Consider the following 25,600-nt stretch of genomic DNA (forward strand, 5'->3'; position numbering starts at 1 on the left):
GACCGTTGTGCCTTTTGCTCCTCAGTGAGCAGTGCTGTGCAGGAGGGTGAGTGCACCCCTGCAGTGTTGTCATTGCAGCCCTGGAACTGGAGTTACAGACAGTCGTGAGGAGCTATTTGGTGCTGGGAATTGAACTTGGGTCCTCTGGAAAAGCAGCCTGTGATCTTAACTGCTGAGCCATCTCTCCAGCCCCATCTCTCACTGTTTTTATGTGAACTTTTGAATTTGGGAAATTTGAGTTAAATTTTTCCTTTGGTGTCAGGTCTAAGAACTTCCCCCAGATGGGGCTCTCTCCCTGGCTGTCCTGGAACTCCCTCTGCCTCCCGAGTGCTGGGATTAAAGGCGTGCGCCACCACTGCCCAGCATAAGAACTCATTTTTATTTGTTGCTCCAGTGTGCTGTGTATGCTCAGTAAGTGAGGCTGATGGGAGCCAGGGTCATGGCATGCTCAGTAAGGGCTGGGGATGGAGCGGGCGGATGGAGCGGGCCTGAATGTGTGTCCCAGGTCCTGTGCATGTGCAGCAGCAGGCACCTGGCTTCTGAAGCTTCACCTAGCCCTAGAGTCTAAACGTTTTCTCCTGTGCTTTTTCCCCAGATGCTTCATAGTTTTACATTTTACGTAGAGTGAAGTCTGCGATTATTTGCATTTCCACCTGTATCACTGATATGTGGTCAGCAGCTGGGGTCCACTTTGTCCCTCCAGTACAGTGCTGACAGCTGCCCTTCTTCTCCTGGCCACCAAGCTGCTTCCTGCCCTCACAGTCTTCAGATGAGGCCCCTGGTGTAGCTTTCCTACTTAGAAAGGAATCATTATACTTATTTATGTTGGGGGACACTGTAGTGTGTGTGTGTGTGTGTGTGTGTGTGTGTGTGTGTGTGGTCAGACTCAGGTTGTCAGGCTCAGTGGCCAGCACCTTTCCACTGAGCCATCTCACCTGATCTGCTTTTGTTAGACTGTTGTGGTTCCTTTTCTCTTGTCTGCCTAGGTTCCACTGCTGCTTCAGCCCCAAATAAGCACACACCACTACATTCATTATAAAGCTGTTAGTCGATGGTTTAGGCTTCTCATTGACTAGCTCTGTCTTAATTACTAACCAGTTTCTATTAACCTACGTATTTCCACGTGGTCTTATCTTACCGGAGATTACTCCTTTGGCGGCCTACATGGTAACTCCTCTGGTGGGCCCTCTTCTGCCTTCCTTAACCAGAATTCTCCTTGTCCTAGTCCTGTGTATCTTCCTGCCTCATTGGCCAGACAGTGTTTTATTCATCAACCAATAAGAGAAACATATATAAAGAAAGAATTCCTCCATCATCAGACTCCATTGGAACAGGGCTGAGGGTGTGGTGCAGGGTGGAGCCTAGCATGTATCAGACTCAGGGTTTCACACTGGCATTGTAAACATAGGGTTATCGTGCAGGGCAGTGTGGTGTTGCAATCTCAGTGCTTTAGAGGCTGAGGTAGGATGGTTGCTGGCAGTTGAGGCCAGCCTGGGCTGCATAGTGAGTTCAAGGCCAGCCTTGGTTACATAGTGACACCCTGTCTCAAAATGCCATAATAATGAGCAAATAGGTCCAGCTCAGCGGACACATCTAGTGCACACGTGTCTTCTGCCCCATTGTCTCTCCTTGGTTGGCATGGTTGCAGAAAGCCTTGCCGTCAGACACATGTTAGCCTTTCTTCCTCTTCCCCCTCTTCTGCTTTGTTTTCATTTGTGTGTGTTGGCTCTTGCAGAAGTTTATTCGGAATGTATATACAGGGGCCTGTGGAGGCCAGAGGAGGCGCCAGTTCCCCAGAACTAAGATCACAGATAGCTGTGAGCTGCCTGACTCAGGTCTTTGTAAGAGCTGTGTGTGCTCTTAAGCACTAAGCTGTCTCCAGCACCCTCCACCGGCTGTTCTTTTAAAAGGGAGGGTGCTGACAAGATGGCTTAGTAGGTAAAGGCACTTGCTGCCAAGCCTAACAACCCTGAGATCAATCCCCAGGACTCTCACAGTGGGAAAAGAGTCCATCTTCCAACCTCCACTTCACAGGTCTAATTGGAATAGAATTACACATGTACACACTTTTTAAATTTTAAAACTAAATTAAAACATTAGGACTGATGAGATGGCTCAGCTGCTAAAGGCTTTGCCAACAAGCCTCCTGATGAGCTTGACCCCTGGGACCTCCGTGGTGGATGAGAGCCAGCTGTCATGAAGTTGTGCTCTGACCTCTGCCTGGCACACATACACGCCTAGGCACACACTCAGTTCTGCCATTCTGTGTCAGTCTGAGAATGATCCGAAGTTAGAAGTCTGGCTGGAGTCCGAGGGAGTTGCTTACACCCGCATGTCTGGGGTGCATAGGTCAGCTCCTGCAGCTGCTTTGGTCCACCTCCAGAGCAGGGCAAGGAGTGTGCATGTGCCTCTGCTGGCTCTGCTCCGTGGCTGCTCTTGACTTTGCCAAGTAGACAGTGAGGCTAGTACTTCTGTAATATAGACACTTGCATTGTTTTGCTTGAATCCAAAAGTTCTTCACAGACATGACTGCACAGGCAGGAACTGCACACCTGACCTGCTGGGATTTGCTTTCGAGGAAATTCCCTAGGCTGTGTGTGCAAGGCTCCTGGGAGCAGCTGAGTTCTGTGTTTAGACTTGAGTCCCATTCAGAAGATACTGTGTGGTATGAAAAATACCCATTACCTGAAAGCCCCGAAGCCTTGCTAGCCTGGCACCGTATGGCAAGATGTTCTGCCAGCATAGCTGCTAGTGGGGGGCATTGTCCTCCTGGCCTGGCCATGGCCTGCCTGCCCTTCTCAACTGTTTTTCTCTTCCTGATTTTCTCCCTCCCTCCCTCTTTCCCTCCCTCCCTCCCTCCCTCCCTCCCTCCCTCCCTCCCTCCCTCCCTCCCCTCTTCCCCCTCCCTCCCTCCCTCCCTCCCTCTTTCCCTCCCTCCCTCTCTGTGATAAGAATAAAACCTAGGACCTTGTCCACACAGTTGGTGCTCTACTACTGAGCTACAACTGTCTCTTTGGTGTTTTTGTTTTGTTTTGTTTTGGGTTTTTTTTGAGACAGGTTTTCTCTGTGTAGCTTTGGCTGTCCTGGAACTTGCTTTGTAGACCAGGCTGGCCTCGAACTCACTGAGATCTGCCTGCCTCTGCCTCCTGAGTTTTGGAACTAAAGGTGGGCTTTGTTGTTGCTTTGTTAATTTAGGGTTGCTCTATTATAGGTGATGGTAGCGTGTGCCGTAGTGTGTGGAGGTGTGCATATGGAGCTACCCTTCCGTCTGTGGCTTCTGGGGATTGCTGCTGCTGGTTTGCACACACAAGCTAATATATTTGAATGCTAGTCACCAGGGAGTGGCGGTATTTGAAAGGATTGTAAAGATTAAGAGGTGTGGCCTTGTTGGAGGAAGTGTGTCACTGCAGGGGTTTTTTGAGGTTTCACAAGCCCATGCCAAACCCAGAGTCTCTATCTTTCTCCACCTATAGATTAGGGTGTAGCTTTCGCCATGGCTACAGCGCCTGCCTGCGTGTGGCCACGCTCCCTGACATGATGATCATGGACTGAAACTGTAAGCCAGCCCCAGTTAAATGGCTTCCTATTCTAAGAGTTTGCTGTGGTCATGGTGTCTCTTCACAGCAATAGAACAATGACTAAGACACCACGCTTGAAGGAAAGCACTTTTGCTCATTGGGACATTTGCCAGCCCAATTTTTTTTTATTGTTTTGTTTTCTGCTATTTTTTTTTCAAGACAGGGTCTTACTGTGTCACCCTGCCTGTCCTAGAACTCATTATGTAGACCAGGCTGGCCTTCATCTTTCTTCAGAAATCCACCTGCCTCTGCCTCCTGAGTGCCACTACACCTGTTTGCCAGTAGTTTTTATTTGTTTAGTTTAATATAGCTGAGGTTGGCCTCAGACTCATTGTGTAGCTAGGGGTGATCTTGGTCTCCCCATCCTTCTGCCTGTCCCTCCTGAATGCTGGGGTGATCTGTGTGCTGTAAAGTCGGAGCCAGGCTGGGTGTGTGCCAGGCAAGCACTCTGCCAGCTGAGCTACAGCCTCTGCCCGTGTGTGTTACTCTGTAGCCCGGGTTGGAAAGAGCCTCCTGCACAGGTGCAGGTTATACTGCCATGATCAGCTTCTCATTCTTCTTTGCTTGTCCCCTGCTGTGAAACTCCTCACTTCCAGGCTCCTCCAGCTCTGACCTGGCCTGTAGAGCAGCTGCTCTGGGGGCCCATGAAGTCGAGTTTCATTTCTGTCACGCTCTTGCCACATGACGGATCTGCTGTCGTCTCAGAACTCAGGCCAGCATGCACTGAGAGCAGGGCTGGGTCGGCAGGGTTGGCACTCACACCTTTGCAGCCTGTGCTTTGCCTCATGTCTTGGCTGCCATGTGGAACTTGAGACTGCCCCTTCCTTCTGTGCCCAGGGCAGCCAGGGGAAACAGCAGGCTGCACCTGTTTTCAGATGGCTTTGAATGCTCAGTGTCTGGTCATGGCTGCTTTGGTCTTATAAAGTGCACCATCGTGAAGCCCAAGAGTGCATTTTCCCAGGTCACATGCCCACGTAACTGTCCCACTGTCATTCCTGGGCTGTCTTTGCAGCAAGTTAGGATCTAGTGAAGGCCTCTTGCAGCCTGAAGCTACTGTAGCCTCAGCACTCACTGGCTGCATGGAGAGCTCTACTGTCCCACCAGTAAACAGGAGCTAGCATATTGTCTGCCCTATTGCCTTGCCCTGTAGGAAGGAGGACCGAGTGAGGAGCTCAGGCCAGGCACGGTGGCATTCATGCATATGCTGCCAGTAATCCCAGCTTTAGGAGGCAGAGGCAGGAGCTTGCTGAGGTCAACCTGAGAAAAATTGTAGTGCCAGATCTATCTGCCAGGGTTAGATACGTGTTGTTGGGATTTTCTTTACCCTACTGCCATGTTGGAACACCAAAATGTTGGTCGTTTTTCATTCTTTGACTCTTTTAGGCTTTTTTTTTCTTTTGGGGGCGCCCACTACCTAGCTCTAGCTCCCAAATAAATCACACACTTACTATTGCTCATAAATGCTCAGTCTTAGCTTGGCTTGTTTGCCAGCTTTTTTTTTTCTTAAATTGACCTGACTAACTTTTGCCTCTGGGCTTTTCCTTTTCTTACTTTTAGTATATCTTTCTTCCACTCTTACTCCATGGCTGGCTGGGTGACTGGCCCTTGACATCTTTGTTCTATTTTGCTCCTTCTCTTCCCAGATTCCTCCTTCTGTTTATTCCCTCTGCCTGCCAGCCCTGCCCATCCTTTCTCCTGCCTTGCTATTGGCCATTCAACTCTTTATTAGACCATCAGGTGTTTTAGACAGGCAAAGTAACACAGCTTCACAGAGTTAAACACATGCAACACATCTTTACATCACTAAAACAAAGGTTCTACAGCATAACAAATGTAATACTCCTTAAAATAATTTTCCACATTTCCCCCTTTATGTCTAAATAAAATGAAAAGTTTTAACTAACATAGGAAAACTATATACAAAAAGTACAATAAATATATATACAAATATATACAGCCAATAATTACATTAACAATGTCCAGTTCATTTGCATTTAACAAATTTAGGGAAAATATATTACCTATTTTATCTCAGTGGATCCAAAGTTTTATACCTAACTTTTTTTCATAATTAAAGAAAACTGCAACTGTAACTATCTAGTCAAAGACCCAGAAGGATGTAATCTTATGTAACAACAGAGACCTCTGTCTGCCTGGACAGTCACCCTCAGCTCCTCTGCAATGCTGAGGCGTCCCTCTTCAGCCTGCAGCTGAGGCGTCCCTCTTCAGCCTGCGGGCTTAGAGTATCTAGCAGACTTTTCAGTGGAGCAGGAAATTTTAAGGACTGTCCTACGTTGTATTGGCAAAGTTGGTCAGTCGCTTTCCTCTGTGTCCTGCAGAATATCTGGCAAACTCTTCTGTGAGGCAGGAATTTTGAAGGACTTCCTACCTTGTTTCGGCAAAGTTCAGCAGTCTTTTTTTTCCTGTGTGCCCGGCATGTCCAGTCTGCACAGCACAATGTCAGTAGTCAAAGGCAAGAGCAGTTCCTTTGCCCAGTGGCCACCTTGCCACAATGAAAGCAAACTTCTCTGGAATTTCTTAATGCCATCCTTTCATGAAGTAAATTGGTGCTGCCAGGAGAAGATGTGTCTCATTGTCTTGAAAAACCCTAAGTTAACAAAACATTTTAAATATCATATTCTATAGGTCATCTATCTGTCTAAAATATACCTAGTTAACCTTGAAAACATGCTTAATTTAAACATACAAGTTTAATTATTATAAATTAACTGCTAACCTTATTTATATATTGCATTTTTAAATGAACTGCATAACCACAATACCCCAAACAAGGGTAGAAACATATAAACGGTGTAACAAAATTAACTTTAATTTGTTTCAATATACCAAAATCCATGCCAACACAAATATCTGAGATTAGTAGTTGTATTTTTATCCTATATTCCCCTAAATGATAACAAACATCCATGACCCACCAAATAAACAAAAGCCCCCTACAACCCAACTCTTGGTCATGTGGCCCTTGTTTTCTTTAGACTGCTTCCAGTTGTCTGTGGATGAAGTATCTTTAGGGTCCCTGAGAAAATTTGAGATAATGGCCATGTCCTGGGAAGACCAGAGGTAACCTTTTTTGAGATATCACCTGCCAAGTTTTAGAAGGTCTCCCTTGATCAAAACCAGATCTATATCAACCTGGAATGAATCCTCAGCCTATTGTTTTCTGTGGAAACAAAAGCAAAACCACTTCTCCAAAGCATTTTTGATTTCCACTTGGCAAATAAATTTTTATTATTTTTTTCTTTTTTTTGGTTTTTCGAGACAGGGTTTCTCTGTGGCTTTGGAGGCTGTCCTGGAACTGGCTCTCTAGACCAGCTGGTCTCAGACTCTCAGAGATCTGTCTGCCTCTGTCTCCCCTGAAGTGGGATTAAAGGCGTGCGCCAGCAACGCCCAGCAACCTTATTATTTTTTAAACTATCTTTTTTCTTTCTATGACTGCCTATACCCGTTTTCTTTCTTTTTTAAGTCTGTGAACTTTGTAAAACACACTGGAACCTGTTTAGAGGTTTTATTTTCTGCCAGGATTAGGGTTGCTGTGATGCGTTCTCTAGAGCACCCTCTCCACGGGGCGCTGCCCTGTTCCCATAGTCTCTAATGCACGCAGATTGTGGTGTTGCAAAACTGCGTCAGCACCAGTGTGCAAAACTGCTCCATGTCTTCTCTCTGCCGTCTGTCTCATCCAGCTGCAGAAGGGAAGGGGCCTCGGGCGGCATGCTATGGCTTAAGAGACAAGTGTGGTGTCCTGGCTCTATAGTGGACTGTAGCCAGCTCCCTGCCCCTGCAGTCTCTTCCCCTCAAAGCCTTGTCCTCTGGCTGGTCTCATTCTGTGACTCCCTTTGGGGTCAGAGCGTGCATAGCTTGCAGCTGTGGGCTTGACAGAGGGCTTTGTCCCAGCTTGGGAGCTCGCCCCAGGGACCACTGCCTTTATCCCGAGCTGGCTGTGACTGAGGTCTCTCTCTCATGCCTGTTTCACAGATTGGCCATGACTGAGGCTTGGGTAGTGTCACAGTGAACAGTAAGGCATCATGCAGGTGTGGCTTCAGTGTCTCCAGGAAGCCATGGCATAAGAGGAATGGTGACTCAGGTCTAACATCTGCCCTGCTTCCTTGTCTCCGTCCACAGCACTGAAGTGTGGAAACCTGCCTTTGCTGCTCTGCCGCCAGGGCTTGTGGGGCTGTGACTTCTCAAGGTGCACAGCCAGTCCCAGGCTGGAACAGGCTTGAATGGCGCTGGCTATGGAGGCCTCTCTGGATGCTGGGCTGTGTTTCTCTTGACTATGAATCTAGTGGTTTTGCATGGTTTGGGTTTTGTCTTGACTGGGACCAGCTCGCTCTGTTGCTCAGGCTGGTTGGTCTTGAACTCATTGGCCTGAATGTGGCTCTTGTCACTCGGGAAGCTTGAGCCAGATGGTAATAATTGTACATGCACCAAACTCACTGCTGACTGAGCCATGGCGCCTTGGGAATGGATGCTTGGTGTGCTTGGGTGCTATGGAATTGAACTTTCTAAAAACTTGAAAATATTTGCAGTATAGACTTTGCCAGTGGAACCTGTGTTCTAGAAGAGCTATGGCAGGTGGCATGCTGTTGTCTCCTTTTCTCAGACGTGACAAACAGCCATCTCCCTTTTGTTAGTCCTACTGCTCTAGGGAGGTTGTTCCAGAGGCTTGCTGAAGTGTTTATGTATATGTGTGCATGTGCGCTGCATGTGAGCAGAGGTCAGATGATAACCTGAGGGAGTCTGTTCTCGCCCTCCACTCTGGGTTCTAGAGCTCTAACTTGGGTTTTCGGGCTTGCACAGAAGCATCTTTACCTGCTGGGACATCTTGCTGGCTCCACATAGTGTTTTTTTTGTTTGTTTGTTTTTTCCAGAAAGGGTTTCTCTGTATTGTTTTGGAGGCTGTCCTGGAACTCCCTCTGTAGACCAGACTGGTCTCAAACTCACAGAGATCCTCCTGCCTCTGCCTCCCGAGTGCTGGGATTAAAGGCGTGCGCCACCACCGCCTGGCTACATAGTGGTATTTTCATGTGTTCTTTCTCCACATTTGCTCCAAGCCTCAGATCTTTTTCCTGCAGTCCAGCCTCTTCCCCTCCCTCCACTTCGCAGCCCTCTGTACTCCTTCCCCTCCCCCCAGCCTGACTCTCTTTGTCTGGGTATTTTGCTCTGCGCACAGGTGCCTGGTTCCCCCAGAGAAACCGGCTGCAATTGCGTTGTTTTGAACCTGAAATGATCTTACAGTGCTGGTTCAGAGCCTGGGAGTCCCTTCCAGGACAGGACAGCTTCCCTCCTGACTCAGTCTCTTGATCTCTAGCATCACAGGCCCGCCAGGCTAAGGAAGGTTGTTTATTTGTTTTTATAGACAGCGTCTCACTGTGCAACCCTAAGCAGCCTGGAACTTGCTCTGTAGACCAGGCTGGCCTCAGACCCAGGTCCTCCTGCCTCTGCCTCCTGTGTGCTGGGATTTGAAGGTGTGAGCCACCACTTAAGGAAGTTCCGATGAGCCTCTCAGGAGTGCTCAGTCTCACTCTCCCTTCAGCTGTGTAGACAGCACCCTTCCCTCCCTACATTTGAGCCCGATGGTGGTCCCTTCTTTAAGTTAGCCTCATCTCGCTTTCTTCACTTGACCCTGGTGTATTTGTGTCAGATGTCACAGGCTGGACCATTGATCAAGAACAGATTTACCTCTTGTAAGCTTTGGTGGTTGGGAAGGCCAAGGGACACCTACATCTGGCCAGGCAGAGGGAGCAGGCAGGACACACCCTCATGTGATGCTTCAGAGCACGGAGCCCCGATTGACTGCCACTACCCCAGCTCTTACTGGGGTTGATGTGGCCTGCATTTGAACTTGAGCTTCCATAAAGTGCCTGCGTAGGGACACCCTTTCATGTAGTCACTTGTATGTTTACTTATTTTTCTTGTTTGAGACAGGGTCTCACTACAAAGCCCAGGCTGTCTTGACTCACAAGAATCCTGTCTCGACCACCCCTCCCCTCAATGTTGGGAGACCCCCACTGCTGTATAGTGGCTGCTTACTTCCGCACTGGGGTGACTTGTTCCCCCAGATGACTTCTTCCTCCCCATAGAGGGGCATCTTGTTGACCAGTGAGGGAGGGAAGTAGTGGTTAGAGCCCAACAGGTGACCTTGGAGTCCTGGGTGTCCTTGGTGCTGAGTGGAGGACTCTTAGCTTCCTGTACAGGGGAGTGATTACTTTCAACGTGAGGCTGGCTGCATCCTGGAAGATGCCTGCAGCATGAGCCTTGTGGACTATCACTTGTCAGGCAGCTGATAGAGGACAGGATAGGTGAGGACTCAAAACAGTCAGCCAAGTGCATGCTGGCGACTGAGGGACACAGACAGACACTCCCACCTCACAGGGTGAGGAGGAAGTCTTCACCACTTCACCGGAGGTGAGCCTCTGTGCTGGGTTTTGGCCTTGCTTTGCCTGTTAGGTGCACACATTTTTACCAGAACTGGGCTGTATTTTGGTGATGACAAAACATTGTGTATTGTCACCTCCACTTAGAAGGCTAAGCCAGGAGACCACTTGACCCTAGGAGTTCAAGAGGAGCTTGGGGCTGGGTGTGGCAGTTCCTGCCTTTAGTATCAGCATTCAAGAGCCAGCATCAGGAGGATCATCAGGAGTTTAAGGCCATCCAGGGCTATCTAGCAAGGCCTTGTCTCAACAAAAATGAAACAAACAAACAAACAAAAAACCCAGAACAACCAGCCTGGACTATATCTGAGGAGGAAGAAGTCCAAGATGGGAGGCTGCTTTTTGTGCTGACAGGCCATATGTCCACTTGTGGTCACTTTCTGACTCTTGTGTTTTATTCAGATTCCCAGTGGAAACCCGTTATACGAATCTTACTACAAGCAGGTATGTCCGTGTGCTGTCCTCCTGCGTTCCATTTTAGTTCACTCTACTGTGTGGGTGTGTTTGTGTTCACCTGTGCCATAGTGTGTCTGTAGCAGTAAAGGGACAGCTCCGAGTCAGTGCTCCCCTTTCACTGTGTGGGCCCCAGAATCAAATTCAGGCCCTCAGGCTTAGCGGCAGGAGCCTTGGCCCACTGACCACCTCTCCAGCCGGCCAGTGCCTTTTAATGTGTTGTGTATGTACTCGTGTGTGAACCCAGAGCCGTTACATGCAGAGCAGCCCAGCATCTGCCGTCTTTGTAGTAGCAGCTGGGCACACATCTGAAGCAGCTTTCTGTGAGCACATACGGAGGCAGCATCTGTAAATGGTTGTGCCCACAACGCTGTAAGTGGTTCTATTGACTCTTGCTGTCCTGTTCCAGGTGGACCCTTCCTACACAGGGAGAGTTGGGGCCAGCGAGGCTGCGCTTTTTCTGAAGAAGTCGGGGCTCTCTGACATCATCCTGGGGAAGGTAGGGATTCTGACACCCCTGGAATGAAAGCCAGCTGTACAGACCTGGGTGGGGCCAGGGAATCCTGAGCTTCTTTGCTGTAGTGGGTGGATCTGAAAGCCTGGAGAGAGCCTGGAGAGCTGACCTTCCATGCCATCCGAGCACTTGAGGCTGTGGCAGAAGGATCATGAGTTCCTTGCCAGCCTGGCCTACATAGTATGACTATGTTTTTGAAAAGATAAGCCAAACCTACAATGCCAGACATGGCGGAATTCTCCTTTAATCCCGGCATTCTGGAAGCAGAGGGCTGTGGATATTTGGAGTTTGAGGCCAGCCTGGTAAATCTCAGATGGTGGTCACCTTCAAGGTGTAGGCAGTAGACTGGACCAGAGTGCTTTTGGTGTCTTGATAGCTATGGGTTTACATTGCATGTAATGACTGAATAGGGCACTAAGTGAGCATGGGGTTCTATGGGCCCTGCCACCAGATGACTGTGTGCCTGGAAGGTCCCAGTGCCCAGGGCAGAGAAGCAGTTGATGTGACTCCTGTTCTGTCCAATTTGACTGGTGAGTGACAGTCACACTCACAGGCACTTTTATGTCTCCACAGATATGGGACTTGGCAGACCCCGAAGGTAAAGGGTTCTTGGACAAACAGGTATATACGCACACACAGAGCAGGGGAGGGGCTGGGCACCGCTAAGGCCAGGCGACTTGTACATTCCTTCCACTGTCTGCCGTCATCCACACATAGCTCTGAGGAATTCTCACTTTGGAGTGCAGGTCTGTATGTATGCAAGCCCCTGACTTGGTGACATTCCTTTGACTGTCTTGGGACTGTCTCAGCTTCTTTACCTGCTGCTATGATAAATCGCCCTGACAAAAGCAGCTCTGGTGAAAGCGTATCTGCGACTCACAGCTCCAGGTGCAGCCACTTGGGACCTGAGGCAGGAGGAACCTGAGGCAGCCAGTCACACCCCATCCAGGGCCTAGCCAGGACTGGGTACCCACATGCAGGGTATGCTTTCCCATGTCAGCTAACCCCTCACCAGCCAGCCTAACTGAAGCAGCTCCTCATCCAGACTTCCTTCTTGGGTAGTTCCCGTCATGTCCATTGACAGTCAGCTACACAGTAAGGGGGACTCGGTTGTAACAGAGCCAGGCCCCAGCACCCACATTTGACAGCTTGCAACCACCTGTAACTCTAGCTTCAAGTTATCTATGCCCTCTTCTGATTCACCCACACATAGATGTCCACAGACACACACACACACACCCCTTTAAACAAAACAAAACAAAAAACCTAAACATCACAATGAATTTACCGGTGATTAAAACATTTTAAAGATTTAAAATAATTAAAATACATTGTACCTTCTATGGTGGCACATGCCCTTAATCTCAGCACTCAGGCAGCAGAGGCAGATGGATGGCTCTCTATGAGTTCGAGGCCAGCCTACTGTACATATGGAGTGCCAGGACAGCCAGGGCCGCACAGTGAGACTTTGTCTCACAACAGACAAAACCCACAGGGTGCAGAGAGACCAGAAATTCTGTGTGTGTGTCTGTGGCCCATGAAGGTCAGAAGAAGGTGCCAGATCCCTGGAGAGAGGTGATAGGCAGCTGGGAGCTGCCTGATGGGTGCTGGGAGCCAAACCCTGGTTTTCTGCATGAGCAGCGTGTGCTCTTAATCATAGAGCCATGTTCAGCATAAAGACTCTTCTGTATCAAAGTGACCTGAGAATTCTGTGAAGATTCCAAATGCAGTTGAGTGGTTTCTACCCACCCCTTCTAGTTGTAATCAAGGCTTACAAGTCACACAATTGCAGTACTGTGTCAGACCACTGTGGTCACAGCACTAACAGGCTGGCTGTTTTCTGGTGCCCTCTACCATGGAGGCTTCGCCTTAGAGCCCTGGGCTCTGCTCTTCAGGAATATTCTGAGTGGAATTGTGTCTGTCCCACAGTGCTGGCTGTGGGAACTTACAGGTAGCTTTTCGGTGCTGTGCTCACCGGGCCTGGATGCAAGTGAGTTCCTAGCTCCTCTCCCAGGCTCTGTCTGAGGCTGTTCTGTGTCCTCAGGCCTCAAGCCTGTCCATGTGCCAGCCACTGACCACCAGCCACCAGCATCTCCCTCCCTTGTGATTGGGTTGCTCGCCGGCTGCTAAGTGAAGGTGCTGAGGGACCTGATTTGATTCCTCGGACCACCTTCCTGCCCTGTTCTCCACAGCTTCTGTGACGTCCTGTGAAAAGTGTAGTCTCTCCCCATGAGAAGCTCTGCCCTAGGGTGCATACCTGTCCCAGCCTCTGTCACTGGTGAAGCTGACCAGAACACCTGGAGAGGAAGGGCTGGTTGGTCATAGACTACAGTTCATCATTGAGGGGAACTAGGAACTCCAGGCAGGATCAATGCTCACTGCTTGCTTTCCTGGCCTGTTCCATTTGGCTTGCTCAGACATGTCCCCAGGCCAGTCAGATGGAGGGATCAAGGTTTGTTTTTTTTTTTAAATACGTTTTTATTTAAATTAGAAACGTTCTTATTTTACATATCAATCCCATTTCCCTCTCCCTCCCATCCTCCCATGACCCCGATCAAGGTTCTTTCTCAGCTGACTTTAGTTTGTGTCAGGCTCACAGCTTATCACAGAACACAGGTCATGCTGGCACTCATGAGGCTGAGGCAGGAGGATTAAGAGTTCCCTTCAGACTCAGCTGCGTAGTAAGAGTCTGTTTTAAAAAGAGGCCAGAGAGATGGCTCAGTGGTTAAGAGTGCTTACTGCTCTTGCAGAGACCTGAGTTCAGTTCCCAGCACCCACTAAACTCCTCACAGCCTCCTGTAACCCCAGTTCTAGAGATCTAATGCCTCTGGGCTCTGAGGGTACTCACACTTGTGCATGCACTCATAATTAGTACTAAAACTAGCTGTGTGGTGGCACGTCTTTAATCCCAGTACTCGGGAGGCAGAGGCAGGTTGGTCTCTGTGAGTTCAAGGCCAGCCTGGTCTACAACAGCGAGTTCCAGGACAGCCTCCAAAAGCCACAGAGAAACCCTGTCTCGAAAAACAAAACAACAACAAAAAATCTATTACCTGGACTGAGGTACGGCTTAGAAAAAAGTGCTTGCCTTGTATTCCTGAGGCTTTAGGTCCTACAAAAGCAGAAAACAAAGTAGGCTGTGTGTATTTGGCCCTTCAGTTGTGGTGTGTGGACTGCTCCAGCATGTCATGACCTAGAAGCTTGTTGCCTTTAGGAAGTCACTTTGCGGGAAACTTTTCCGGCTCAGTACTTACTAACTGCTGTCTGCTGTGCTGTCTGCAGTCACCACAGTGTATTAGGAGCCACTCTGTCCGCTTTATGATGTTAATATTCCTCTCGTTGGGTCCACAGGGCTTCTATGTTGCGCTGAGATTGGTGGCCTGTGCACAGAGTGGCCACGAAGTCAGCTTGAGCAATCTGAGCCTTACCATGCCACCACCGAAATTTGTGAGTATGCGAGCCATCATGCTCTCTTGGTACTGTGTCTGTGTACATACATGTGCATGACAGCTCCATGTTTTCTCTTGTTTCCCATGTTTTAGTCAAGGTAAAATGCATATACCATGTAACTCACCATTTTTAAATGCACTGTTCAGCTAGGCGTAGTGGCTCACACCTTTAATCCTAGCACTCGGGAAGCAGAAGTCAGCAGATCTCTGTGAGTTCTAGGCCAGTCTGATCTATAGTGCTAGTTCCAGATATCCAGGGATACACAGAGAAACCCTGTCTTGAAAACAAAACAAAATAAAATAAAATGTGCAGCTGGGTAGCACTTATATATTACAGTGTTGTGCAGACATCAGCTGGAGTTCCAGTTCTTAGCTCCCAAAAGGAAGGCCCTGGGCCATGTCTGTTTCTCTGTCTCCCAGCCCTTGGTAGCCACACATCTTTCTGCGTAGCCATGTCTTTTCTGATGTTGCTTTCATGGCGTCACACTGGGTGTGGCCTTGTGTGTGCATCTTTCACTGACTCTGCCCAGATCCGGGTACTTTACTCTTATGACTGGCTGGGCACTGCTTACTTGTCTGTCTGCTGAGCTCTGTGGTGTCTCCTGCACTTTTGCTTGTTGGGAGCAGTGTAGCTGTGAATGGTCGTGGATTTGTGCTTGCACCTGTGGGTCTATACCTGGGAGGGGAGCCTTGGGGTCATAGGTCATTCCCCACTTGGTGACCTTCCCACTTTGGAATGAGATCCTTTTGGTTGTGTTTACACATGTGATACTGTCCCATTTTTCCTCAGCATGACACCAGCAGCCCACTGATGGCCACACAACCGTCTACAGAGACCCACTGGGCTGTGCGGGTAAGTGAGAGGGATAGTGCCATGGTTGATGTGCTGGCCACATAGATCATTTGGAACATTCTAGAACACCTTTGCCATCTGTATGTCTCCACAGAATCAGAGGATCATATCTGTGTTTTGACTTTGTTTTTTTTTGTTTGTTTGTTTGTTTTTGTTTTTCAAGACAGGGTTTCTCTGTAGCTTTGGAGGCTGTCCTGGAACTCACTTTGTAGACCAGGCTGGCCTCGAACTCACAGAGATCCGCCTGCCTCTGCCTCCCGAGTGCTGGGATTAAAGGTGTGCGCCACCAACGCCCGGCTTTGACTTTGTTTTTAAGATTTTACTTTTTTAAATTATTTGTATGTCTGTGGTGGGTATGTGTGCCCTTGGAGGTGAAAGACAGGTGGGATTCGCTGGAGCTGGAATTACCAGCTGTTGCGAGCCACCTAACTTGGGCCTTGGGAACTGCACATGGCTGCTCTTAACCTCTGAGTCATCGCTCCAACCCTTGTTTTGTTTTTTGCTTATTGAGAAAGGGTCTCTTTCACCCAGGCTGACATCAAGCTCAGCCTGTAGCTGAGTCAGAGCTCTGAACTCCTAGTCTCTGCCTCCTCAGCATGGGGATGGCTTGAAAAATCAGCACTTTAGGTATTCCTTTTCCATGTAGAGGGCAATGTGGCCCTGACTCTAGGGAGGAAAACAAGCATGATGGCTGTCGTAGTCAGTGTCCTATTGCTGTGAGGGGACACTGTGACCACAGCAGCTCTTAGAAAGGAAAGCCTTTATTTGGGGCTTACTTTAGTTTCAGAGGCTATGGCAGGCAGACATGGTGCCGGAGAGGAGTGAGAGTTCTCCGTCCGCATCAGCAGTCAGCAGGAAGACAGAGAGAGCCGCTGGGCCTGGCTTGGGCTTTTAAAACCTCAAAGCCACCTACAGTGATGCACTTCCTCCAGCAAGACCACAGCTACCCCAACAAGACCACAACTCCTAATAGTGCCACTTCCTGGTGTGGCCATGCTCACTGAAACCACCACATTCCACTCCCTGGCCCCATAGACTTTGGTAGACATAAGGCATTCAGTCCAACTTCTAAAGCCACCAGTCTGTCACAGTGTCCACACTGTTTGAAAGTCCAGAGTCTCTTCTGAGTCCACGGCAGTCTGCTTGCTTTGTTTTGTGACAGAGTTTCTCTTTGTAGCCCTGGCTGTTTTGGAACTCACTTTTTAGACCAGGCTGAGCTCAGAGATCTGCCTGCCTCTGCCTCCTGAGTGCTGGGATTAAAGGTTGTTGCCACCATGTTGGCTTCATGGCAGTCTCTTAGCTGTAACCAACTGTAATCCTCTGTAAAAATCAAAATTGAAGCAGATTGCATACTTCCAATATCCAATGGCACAGAATATACATTACCATTCCAATAGGGAGAAATTGGAACACAGTGAGGAAATACTGGACCAAAGCAAGATTGAAAACCAGCTGGGCAAATCCTGCATCTCTCTGTCTAATGTCAAAGGGTTCTTCAGCTCTGGTTTCACTCCCTCAGCGGGTATCTCATGGCTCTGGCATCTCTAACAAACTTTACCTTCACAGCTTCACACCATGGCCTCTCTAGGTCTCCATGAGGGACACCTCTGACACATGCCTGGCCTCAGTGGCTTTCCCTAGTCCTGGAGGGAGATTCCACAACCCCTTTCTTGTGTCTTTGACTCTAAAGCCAGAACCTTGTGGCTGAGACTGCCAAGGTCGGCTGCATGCTGTGGCTCCCAGTTCAAACTTTCATCAGTTTTCTGTTTTTAGTGGTTTCCTTCAGTGCCTAAGCCTGGCTGTCCTAGAACTCACTCTGCAGACCATACTGGCTTAGAACTCAAAGATCCAGCTTCCTCTTCCTCTCAGTGCTACAATTAAAGATGTACACCACCATGCCCGGCCCTAAACTTTTAATTCCTTTTGTAAGTTGGGGTCTTGTCTTGAGGGCACCACTCCCTTTATTGCATTTAGGATCTCCTTGAGCACTGGACTAGCTCCATTGGACCTTCTGATGCTCCTTTTCTCTGCAAACTGCACCTTTTGTATTTTTCCTTGCTTATCTTGCTTCTTTTTTAAAAAATTATAGATCTGTATAAGAGTAACTACTAATAGGCAGGTAGTGGTGTGCATGTCTTTAATTTCAGCACTCGTGAGTCAGCGGATCTCTGTGAGTTTGAGGCAGGCTGGTCTACAGAACAAGTTCCAGGACAGGCAGAACTACACAGAGAAACCCTGTCTCAAAAAAACAAGGGGGGAGGGAGAAAGAGAGGGGAGGAGAGGAGAGGAGAGGAGAGGGAGGGAGGGAGGGAGGGAGGGAGGGAGGGAGGGAGGGAGGGAGGGAGGGAGGGAGGGAGGGAGGGAGGGAGGGAGGAGAGGCCTCACTAATAACCACAGGATAAAGTCAGTATTAGGCTGCCCTGAAATCTCTGTCAACACCATTAACTCAAAACCTGTTAATTTAGCTTCAGGGAATTTTTCAGACAAGGGCAAAAAACAGCCACCCCCCCAAAATCACAAGAAGGTCTCTAGGCCACATACTGACATTCTCCTCTGAAACTTCTCAAGCTGGACCTCTACAGTTCAGATCCCCTCAGCACCACTGTCTTCCATGTTTCTCCTGGTTTGGTGCATTGAACTCCAACCTAATCCCCAGGCAGGCAGGAATGCCAGGGGACTCTGCGGTCTGACAGTGAACGCACAGAAGCTGGTGGGGCTAGCTCAGGACCTGTGGGTGCCACATCCAGTCAGCTGCGCCAGTGAGGGCTGATTGTGAGAATCAAGCTCTGTGGGGCGCCAAGTGAATCCACAAGACCCAAGATAAATGATTACAGGTATTTATTAGGGAAGCACTTACACAATAGTAAATAACCAATATGGTCTTCCTGCTCCTGAAGATGCAGTCTCTGCCTTTCCAGAGTTCTGACTCCCCCCCCCCCACCAAGAGAGCGAGCCAACTCTTCCTCTTCCTTATAAGAGGTCACATCTACTCACCTGAAGCCATGCCCCTTGAATTCAGCCACCCCTGCAAGTCCACTGGCAAAACAACACACCACTATAGTATATACTTGCAAAACCTAAGTGATCCTGATGAGCCGGAGTTGGTCCTGCAGCCAAGTGTGTGTTGCGGATGCTCTCAGAGGATGGGAAGCAGCCCCCATGCCACATTTCCCTGTGCTTCTCTCTTCCTTCCTGACCCGCTCTGTCTCTTTTGAACTTGGACAGACCTTGAGCTTTTCAGGCAAGGGCTTCACCATCAAACTGCCCTTAGTCCTTTAATTTTGTTTCTGTGAATCAGGGTCTTCTGTAGCTCCGTCTGACTTCAAACCTCTATGTAGCCAAGGATGGTCTTGAACCCTCTACCTCCTCACTATTGGATTGCAGGTAGGGGCATGTGTTTTACACAGTGCTGGAAGTGGAGGCCAAGGTATTTTGTGTATGCTGCCTACCAAGCCATGCACCAACACTCTTTTCAAAACCTTTTTTTCTTAGTGATGAGATTGGAACCCAAGGCTCCATTGCACTGAGCCCCATCACAGTTTATGTTTGGACGCAAGACTTTCGCTCTTGAAGTTGACATTTGAAACGGTCTTCCCATGTAGTACAGACTGGCCTCAAACCCTCCATCTTGGGTGCTGAAATGAGAGATGTGTGCCATTGTCCCCACTGGAGGTGGCTTTGGTCATGTTTGCTTCCAAACTAACCTTCTGTGAGGTTCCTTGATACACTGCAAAGGCATTCCCTGCCATCAGGAGACCTGACGTGGAAGATGTGGACCAGCTTCTCTCCCGCTCACCATGGCCCCCAGGCCATGAATTCTCCCTCCCACTGGTACAGTTGAGGTCTGTGTAGACGGTCCTCTCCACGTGCTCTATACTCACTCCAGCCCCTCCTTTCCCGGTAGGTGGAAGAAAAGGCCAAGTTTGATGGCATCTTTGAAAGCCTTCTGCCAGTCAATGGTCTGCTCTCTGGAGACAAGGTCAAGCCAGTCCTCATGAACTCGAAACTCCCTCTGGATGTGCTGGGCAGGGTAAGGGCTGGGTGCGTTCCCAGTCTGTTACGTGACCTTTCTCCCAGTGTGCACTGCACCTCCAGATGTTTCTGTTATGTGACCTTTCTCCCAGTGTGCACTGCACCTCCAGATGCTTCTGTTACGTCACCTTTTCTCCCAGTGTGCACTGCACCTCCAGATGCTTCTTATACTGCCGAGCCGTTTCATTTGCCTTTGGCTTATGTCTTTAAATGAATGCTTTGTCCTGCCTGTCAGTCTCAAGTCAAGGCATTTTCAGCTCTATTGCAGAGTTAGAAATAGTCTTAGATACTCCTTTTTTGGTTTTATCATGGGGTTTCCTATATCTCCCATATTGGCTGGGGGTAACCTTAAACTCCAATCCACCTCCATAGTGCAGTTCTTTTATTTATTTGTTTGTTTATTTTAAAGCCTCAATTTTGGTGGCTGTGGCCATGCACACCTATAATCCCAAGAGGCTGAGGCAGGAGGATCATGAGTTTTAGGCCAACCCAGTCTGTGTAGCGGGACCCTGCATCAGGAGGTTCATCAAAAATGAACCTCAGATTTGCTTATACTCATGCAAATCGTTTGGCTCCAGACCCCCCACTATTAGCACTGTTCCTCTAGAGGGGTATAGCTGTGGCCCAAGGCTTCATCCTGGTAGCCTGCTTTCTGATGTATGTGGGCTAGGCAAGCTTATTGCCATCTGTGTGGCCTTGCTATGGGGGGACCATGGTTGTTCAGCCAGAACCCAAGACCCTGGCCTCTAGCAGAGTCTAAAAACAGCAAACACTGTCCTCAGTGGCTTTTAGAGGCCGTTTTCTAGTGCCCATACATGTGCCTCTAAGTTCTAGAATTTTGAGCATGTGCAGCATCTCCAGTTACATTACATTTTAAAATAGACCTTAAAGTCTGTGATATTGGGTCTAGAAAGATGTCTTAGGGCCTAAGAGCCCTACAGAGAACACTATTTGATTCAGATTTCAGTTGAAAGGGTTGCTTGGGATGTGGTTTTCATTCTGGCCTTTGTACAAACAGTGAACATGCTGCAGGAAGGGTCTAGGTCGCAGCTCCCTTAGAGGATGGCTTTCAGAGAGCTGCAGGGTGTCAGGTTGTTTGTTTTGCTCTTTTTAGGTAGGGTCTTAGTCAGTGTTCTATTGCTGTGAGGTGCACCATAATCACAGTAACTCTTATAAAAGAAGGCATTTAATTGGGGCTTGCTTATAGTTTCAGAGGGTTAGTCATGATCATCATGACAGCAAGCATGGTGGCAGGCAGGCAGACATGGTGTCGGAGAAGTAGTTGGTCCATAAACAGAGAGGCAAGGAGAGACTTGATCTGACCTGGTATGGGCTTTTGAAACCTCAAAGCACACCCCCCAGTGACACAGCTCTTCAACAAGAGCACACCTCTTACCTTAACAGTTCACCAGCTGAGGACTCAGCAGGCAAAGATGTGGCCTGTGGGGGCCACTCCCATTCAGACACCACACACAAGATCTTGCTATGTAGCCAGGATGGGCCTGGAGCTTTCTATGTCTGTCAGGTTGCTTTTGAGCTTCCAATCCTCCATCCTCATCCTCTTGTCACAGACTAGTTCTTTCCTTTTCTTCTGTATGTGTGTTTGTGTGCGTGCGTGCGTGCGTGCTTGGGAAGACAGGTATACATCTCCTGAAGTGCCTCTAACTGCCTTGGCCTCGTTTCACTATCAGTTCAGAAGTTGTCTGTGCTAGTGAGACTTACAGGAGCTTCCTTCCCACATTCCCCTCATGGATCTGTCCGTCCCCTGCAGGTCTGGGACCTCAGTGACATTGACAAAGATGGACATCTGGACCGAGATGAATTTGCTGTGGTAAGTCCTCTGTGTCCTGTTTCCAACTTGCTTGAGATCTAAGGAAGTATTCATGGGGTGGGTACGAGAGTCTTTTATGTGTGTTTAGAGTTTTAAAAGTGTTTATTTTGGCATTTTCCAATATTTAGAAAAGGTGTTCAGGGGTACAGTAGAGTCCAGATTCATCTTCACTGATCCAGTGTGATCTTATAATGCCTACTTTTTTGCCATCCTCTCTCTCTCTCTCTCTCTCTCTCTCTCTCTCTCTCTCTCTCTCTCTCTCTCTCTCTCTCTCTCTCTCTCTCTCTCTCTCTCTCTCTCTCTCTCACACACACACACACACACACACACAGTTTTCCCCTTGGATCATTTTCAAAGAGATAAATTGCAAACGCAGTACTTTTATGGGGTTTCTCTGGCTAGCCATGGCTGTCCTGGAACTCAGTCTGTAGACAAGGCTGACCTCAAACTGGGATCTGCGTACCTCTGCCTCCCAAGTAGTGGAATCAAAGGCATGTGCTACCACTGTCAGGCTTGAAGCTGGTCTTGCATTGATTCTCCTGCCTCTGTCTCCTTAGTTTTAGAATGATAGGTGTGTACAGTACCTGGACTTTATTACATTTTAGAATAGACTTTGAAATGTGTAATATTGGGGCTGGAGAGATGCCTTAGGTCTAAAGAGCCATGCGTTTGATTCCTACCTCCCACATGGAGGCTCACTGCACTCTTTACCTCCAGTTACAGGAGATCTGATGCCTTCTTCTGGCCTCCATAGGCTCTGTACACACCTAGTGTACAGACACACAGGCAGGCAAAACACTCATAGATATAAAAGTCAATCTTCAAAATCTGTGTTTTTGCCAGTGTGTGCCTGACATCCCAGTATTCAGAAGTCTGAGGCAGGAGGATTGGGATTCTGGTCCAGCCTGGGCTTCATATCAAGACTTTGCCTCAAAATAAATAAATACATAGACATGCTTTAGAACATGTCCCTCTGCTTCCCATGCCTGTCCTTCTGTCCCTTCTGGGTCTGTGTAACTCCAGATTTCAGGATGTTGGAACTCAGCAGCCCTGGGGCTTGGTGGTCATACTGCATGCTGACAGAGTGTACAAGTGCCTGGAGTACTCAGCCAAGGCTGCTACATGTGCATGTGTCACTTCTCCCTGTCTTTGTTCTTGCTGTGAGTGTTCTCATGGGGAATAGATTAGTAACAGTACTGAAGTAATTGCAGCACAGACTGGGGTCGCAGCTCAGTGAGTAGAATGCTTGCCTAGCTTGCCTAGCCCTGGGGTCATCCTGGGCCACATGAATCAGGTGTGGTGGCACATGCCTGTAATCTCAGTACTCTGGAGGTGGCCACAACAGGAAGATCAGGTGTTCAAGGTCATCCTCAGCTATTTAGTGAGCATGAGGCCAGCCTGGGAAACATGAGACACCTGTCTGAAAACAGTCATGGCAATGTGCTATAATAGCAGTGTTAACAAATGTTGTCTTTGTTTCTGGAATTTCCTACCTAACATTCAGACCATGGGTAACTCAAATCTTGGCAAGGATCCCTCAGAACTGGCTGTGTGGTGTCTGGATGGCTGTCATCTGGGCTCACTTCACTTGCCCAAACTCAACCCATCTCACAAAGCTGCAGAGGAGGATGATGCCTGAGAAAAGACTAGCAAATTCCTTGGAGCCTCTTGGGGTCCCCGTGCCTCCCAAGACTGCATGAGACTCTTTGTGTCCTGTGGCCCTGCCCTCAGGTCCCTGCTCTTGTTGTTGGCACCACAGGCCATGCACTTGGTGTACCGCGCCTTGGAGAAGGAGCCAGTGCCCTCCGTCCTGCCCCCATCCCTCATCCCACCCTCCAAGAAGAAGAAGACGGTGTTCGCAGGTGCTGTGCCCGTCCTGCCTGCCAGCCCTCCACCCAAGGACAGCCTCCGCTCCACGCCGTCCCACGGCAGCGTCAGCAGCCTCAACAGCACAGGCAGCCTGTCCCCAAAGCACGGCGTCAAGCAGACTCAGGTCAGTGGCCACGACTACTTCTTGACAGCAAAAAAGAGAAAACTTTAATCCAATTCTCTAAAAGATTTTCTAGAGCTAGGGGGCTGGAGAGATAGCTTAGTGGATAAGAGCACTGGCTGCTCTTCCGGAGGACCCAGGTTCAATTCTCAGCACCTACACTGCAGCTCACATCAGTCTGTACTTATACATGTTATGCATAGACAATGACATCAGTACACATAAAACAAACAAACAAATAAATAAACTAGAAAGATTGCTAGAAGGATTCAGAATGAGCTTTCTTGCTCACTTGCAGGTAAGTGAGATTGTTCCCTGGTGTGTATGGAACCTGGGCTCCAGGACCCCTCGGGTGCCAGTGCCCTCCGGTGCTCAAGTCCTCATTGAAGTGATATAGTGTCTGCACAGAGCCTGGTGTGCCCCTAGACTCACCACATTGAGAGAAAAGACTCATTTATTTATTTACCAGTTTATGCGCATGCATTCGTGAGTGTGTGCACACTGGAGGGCAGAAGAGTATCAGATACCCTCCTCTATCAGTGTAGTCCTTTGAGGCGGGGTCTCCTCCTGACCCGGGACTCTTGTTTCCTGGCTAGACTGCAGCCACAAAACCCCAGTGGTCTCCCTGTCTTTGACCTTCTTGCAGCAGGAGTTGCAGGCACTTGCAGGATGCGTGTTGCATGGTTTCAGGATCAGCGCTCCTGTCTTCATGATTATGTAGCAGGCAGTCCCATCCGCTGGGCCAGTGCCCAGTCCTGGCCCCGTCTCCTCTGCTTGCTTTAGATGCCTGCTGTGGATACCATGCTGCCTCCTCATCTCCCATGTGCTTAGACACTGACGTGGGGGACAATGTTGCCTGCATGCTTAGTGCACAAAATTATTTGGTGGGCAATGAGAAAGATGCCTGTCAGTGTTGAGCTGGGTAGGAGCTATTCTGCTTCTTTCGTTTTGAGACAACAGCTTGCTGTGTACCCCAGACTGATCCAGAGGCTTCCATTCCCTTGCCCCAGCTCCTGAATTCTGGGATGACAGATAAGTGTCTGTCAGTATTTTTTCTGAGGTGGGTGCAGAGCCTGTGGGTATGTGGGGGTGACTGTAGTACCCTTCTTCAACCCCCACCACACACTCCTAGGTGCCTTCTTCATATCCCTGTCCAGCTGTAGGCTCGTTCTCTGCCCCAACCCTCTCTTCCTGCCTCTGTGCCTCTCCTCGTCAGGAGGCCAAGTTCCTCAGCTCAGTCCTCCCTTTTAGACTTTTACTTGGCCAGATGTGTGGCATGACCTCTGATTGCTGTCACACAGAGCCCCTTTCCAGTCCACACATCTTGCCATTCTGTGGCTGCCTGCAACTCCCCTAGAACATTGTGGTAGGACCAGGACCCTTAATGAACACACACAGGGGTGTGTGCCACCGCAGGTGTGTCGGGCAAGAGGACAGCTGCAGGAGTTCGTTCTCCTCTTCTGTGTGGAATATGGTGATCAAACTCAGGTTGACAGGCTGGGCCATCTCTCTGGCCCTTCTTTTGTGTTTTGAGAGTAAACTTGGGCAGGCGGGTGGGCCAGCACCCTACTCATTGTCAGAACGTGAAAGTGACGGCAAGAAAGGTAGATGGGATCAGTGTGCTCTCCGTGACTAGTAGAGAACCTGTGTGGCCCTCGTGTTTCAGAGACTGTAGTGAGGATGGACACCACCGTCACTGGGAAGGAACTCAGTGCCCACAGCTTCTGTGACCACTTGATGTTATGTGTTGGCAGGACAGAGTCAAGCTCACCTCCTAGCCCAGTGTTTTAATGGTTCATGGCTCCCCCTTTTCTTTATTATTTCATGTGTGTGCATACAGCATGCTCCTACAGTTCTGGAAATGGAATTCAGGCCTTGCACATGCCAGGCAAGCATCCTGTAGGTGAACACGCCCTAGCCCCTCTCTGGAGGATTCTAGGCAGGGCTCCGCCCCTGAGCCACACCCCTGCTTTTCCACTCCTGGTGTTTTTCTGCAGCCAGGCTCAAGAATGTGGCCAGAGTGCTCAGTGTTTCACAGTGGTCATATAGTGATCTGTTCTCACATGTACAGTAAGCAAATTAGTAAGCTGAGGGAGTGCTAGGAGTGGGGTTGGTCCCTTTACCTACAAGCCCACTGGAAGGACACCAACAAGGTGACATCTGAGTTGGAACAATGTGAGGCCTCGGCAGGCAAGAGCTGGCCTCCTGCAGCTTTTGTTTCCTAGGACAGCCACCCTACCCCATCTCACCAACTGAGCCTGTGCTGAAAGAGCGTTTGTGAACAGAGGGATGGGTCGGGGTTTGGCTGGGAGGGAAGCAACTGACACAGCCTTGGACTTCCCGGTTCCTTCCAGATTTCCCACCAGGTCAGGCTTTTTGTTTTTGTTTTTGTTTTTGTTTTTGTTTTTGTTTTTGTTTTTTAGATCAGCGTCCCTAGGACAGGGTATTTGT

General features: G+C 49.0%; 1 protein-coding gene across 19 annotated transcripts in view; it reads left to right on the forward strand.

Annotated features, from left to right (window-relative positions):
• The window catches only part of Eps15l1 (epidermal growth factor receptor pathway substrate 15 like 1), an 84,249-nt gene that overhangs the window by 14,066 nt on the left and 44,583 nt on the right, over nucleotides 1–25,600 (forward strand). For 18 of the 19 annotated variants that reach the window (XR_005875987.1, XM_040742163.1, XM_040742162.1 and 15 more), the window contains exons 2-9: nucleotides 10,433–10,474; nucleotides 10,893–10,982; nucleotides 11,571–11,618; nucleotides 14,346–14,441; nucleotides 15,234–15,296; nucleotides 19,201–19,326; nucleotides 21,100–21,159; nucleotides 22,919–23,152. Coding sequence is in view for 18 of the 19 variants with exons in the window: in XM_040742163.1 (XP_040598097.1) it covers nucleotides 10,433–10,474; nucleotides 10,893–10,982; nucleotides 11,571–11,618; nucleotides 14,346–14,441; nucleotides 15,234–15,296; nucleotides 19,201–19,326; nucleotides 21,100–21,159; nucleotides 22,919–23,152 (759 nt within the window). In the remaining variant the exon portion in view is untranslated. Of the gene's footprint in view, nucleotides 1–10,432; nucleotides 10,475–10,892; nucleotides 10,983–11,570; nucleotides 11,619–14,345; nucleotides 14,442–15,233; nucleotides 15,297–19,200; nucleotides 19,327–21,099; nucleotides 21,160–22,918; nucleotides 23,153–25,600 lie in introns of those variants that run through there. The other variant, XM_040742168.1, reaches the window with a different exon arrangement.

Source organism: Mesocricetus auratus, unplaced genomic scaffold (genome assembly GCF_017639785.1).
Source record: "Mesocricetus auratus isolate SY011 unplaced genomic scaffold, BCM_Maur_2.0 Super-Scaffold_6731, whole genome shotgun sequence".
Taxonomy (NCBI): domain Eukaryota; kingdom Metazoa; phylum Chordata; class Mammalia; order Rodentia; family Cricetidae; genus Mesocricetus; species Mesocricetus auratus.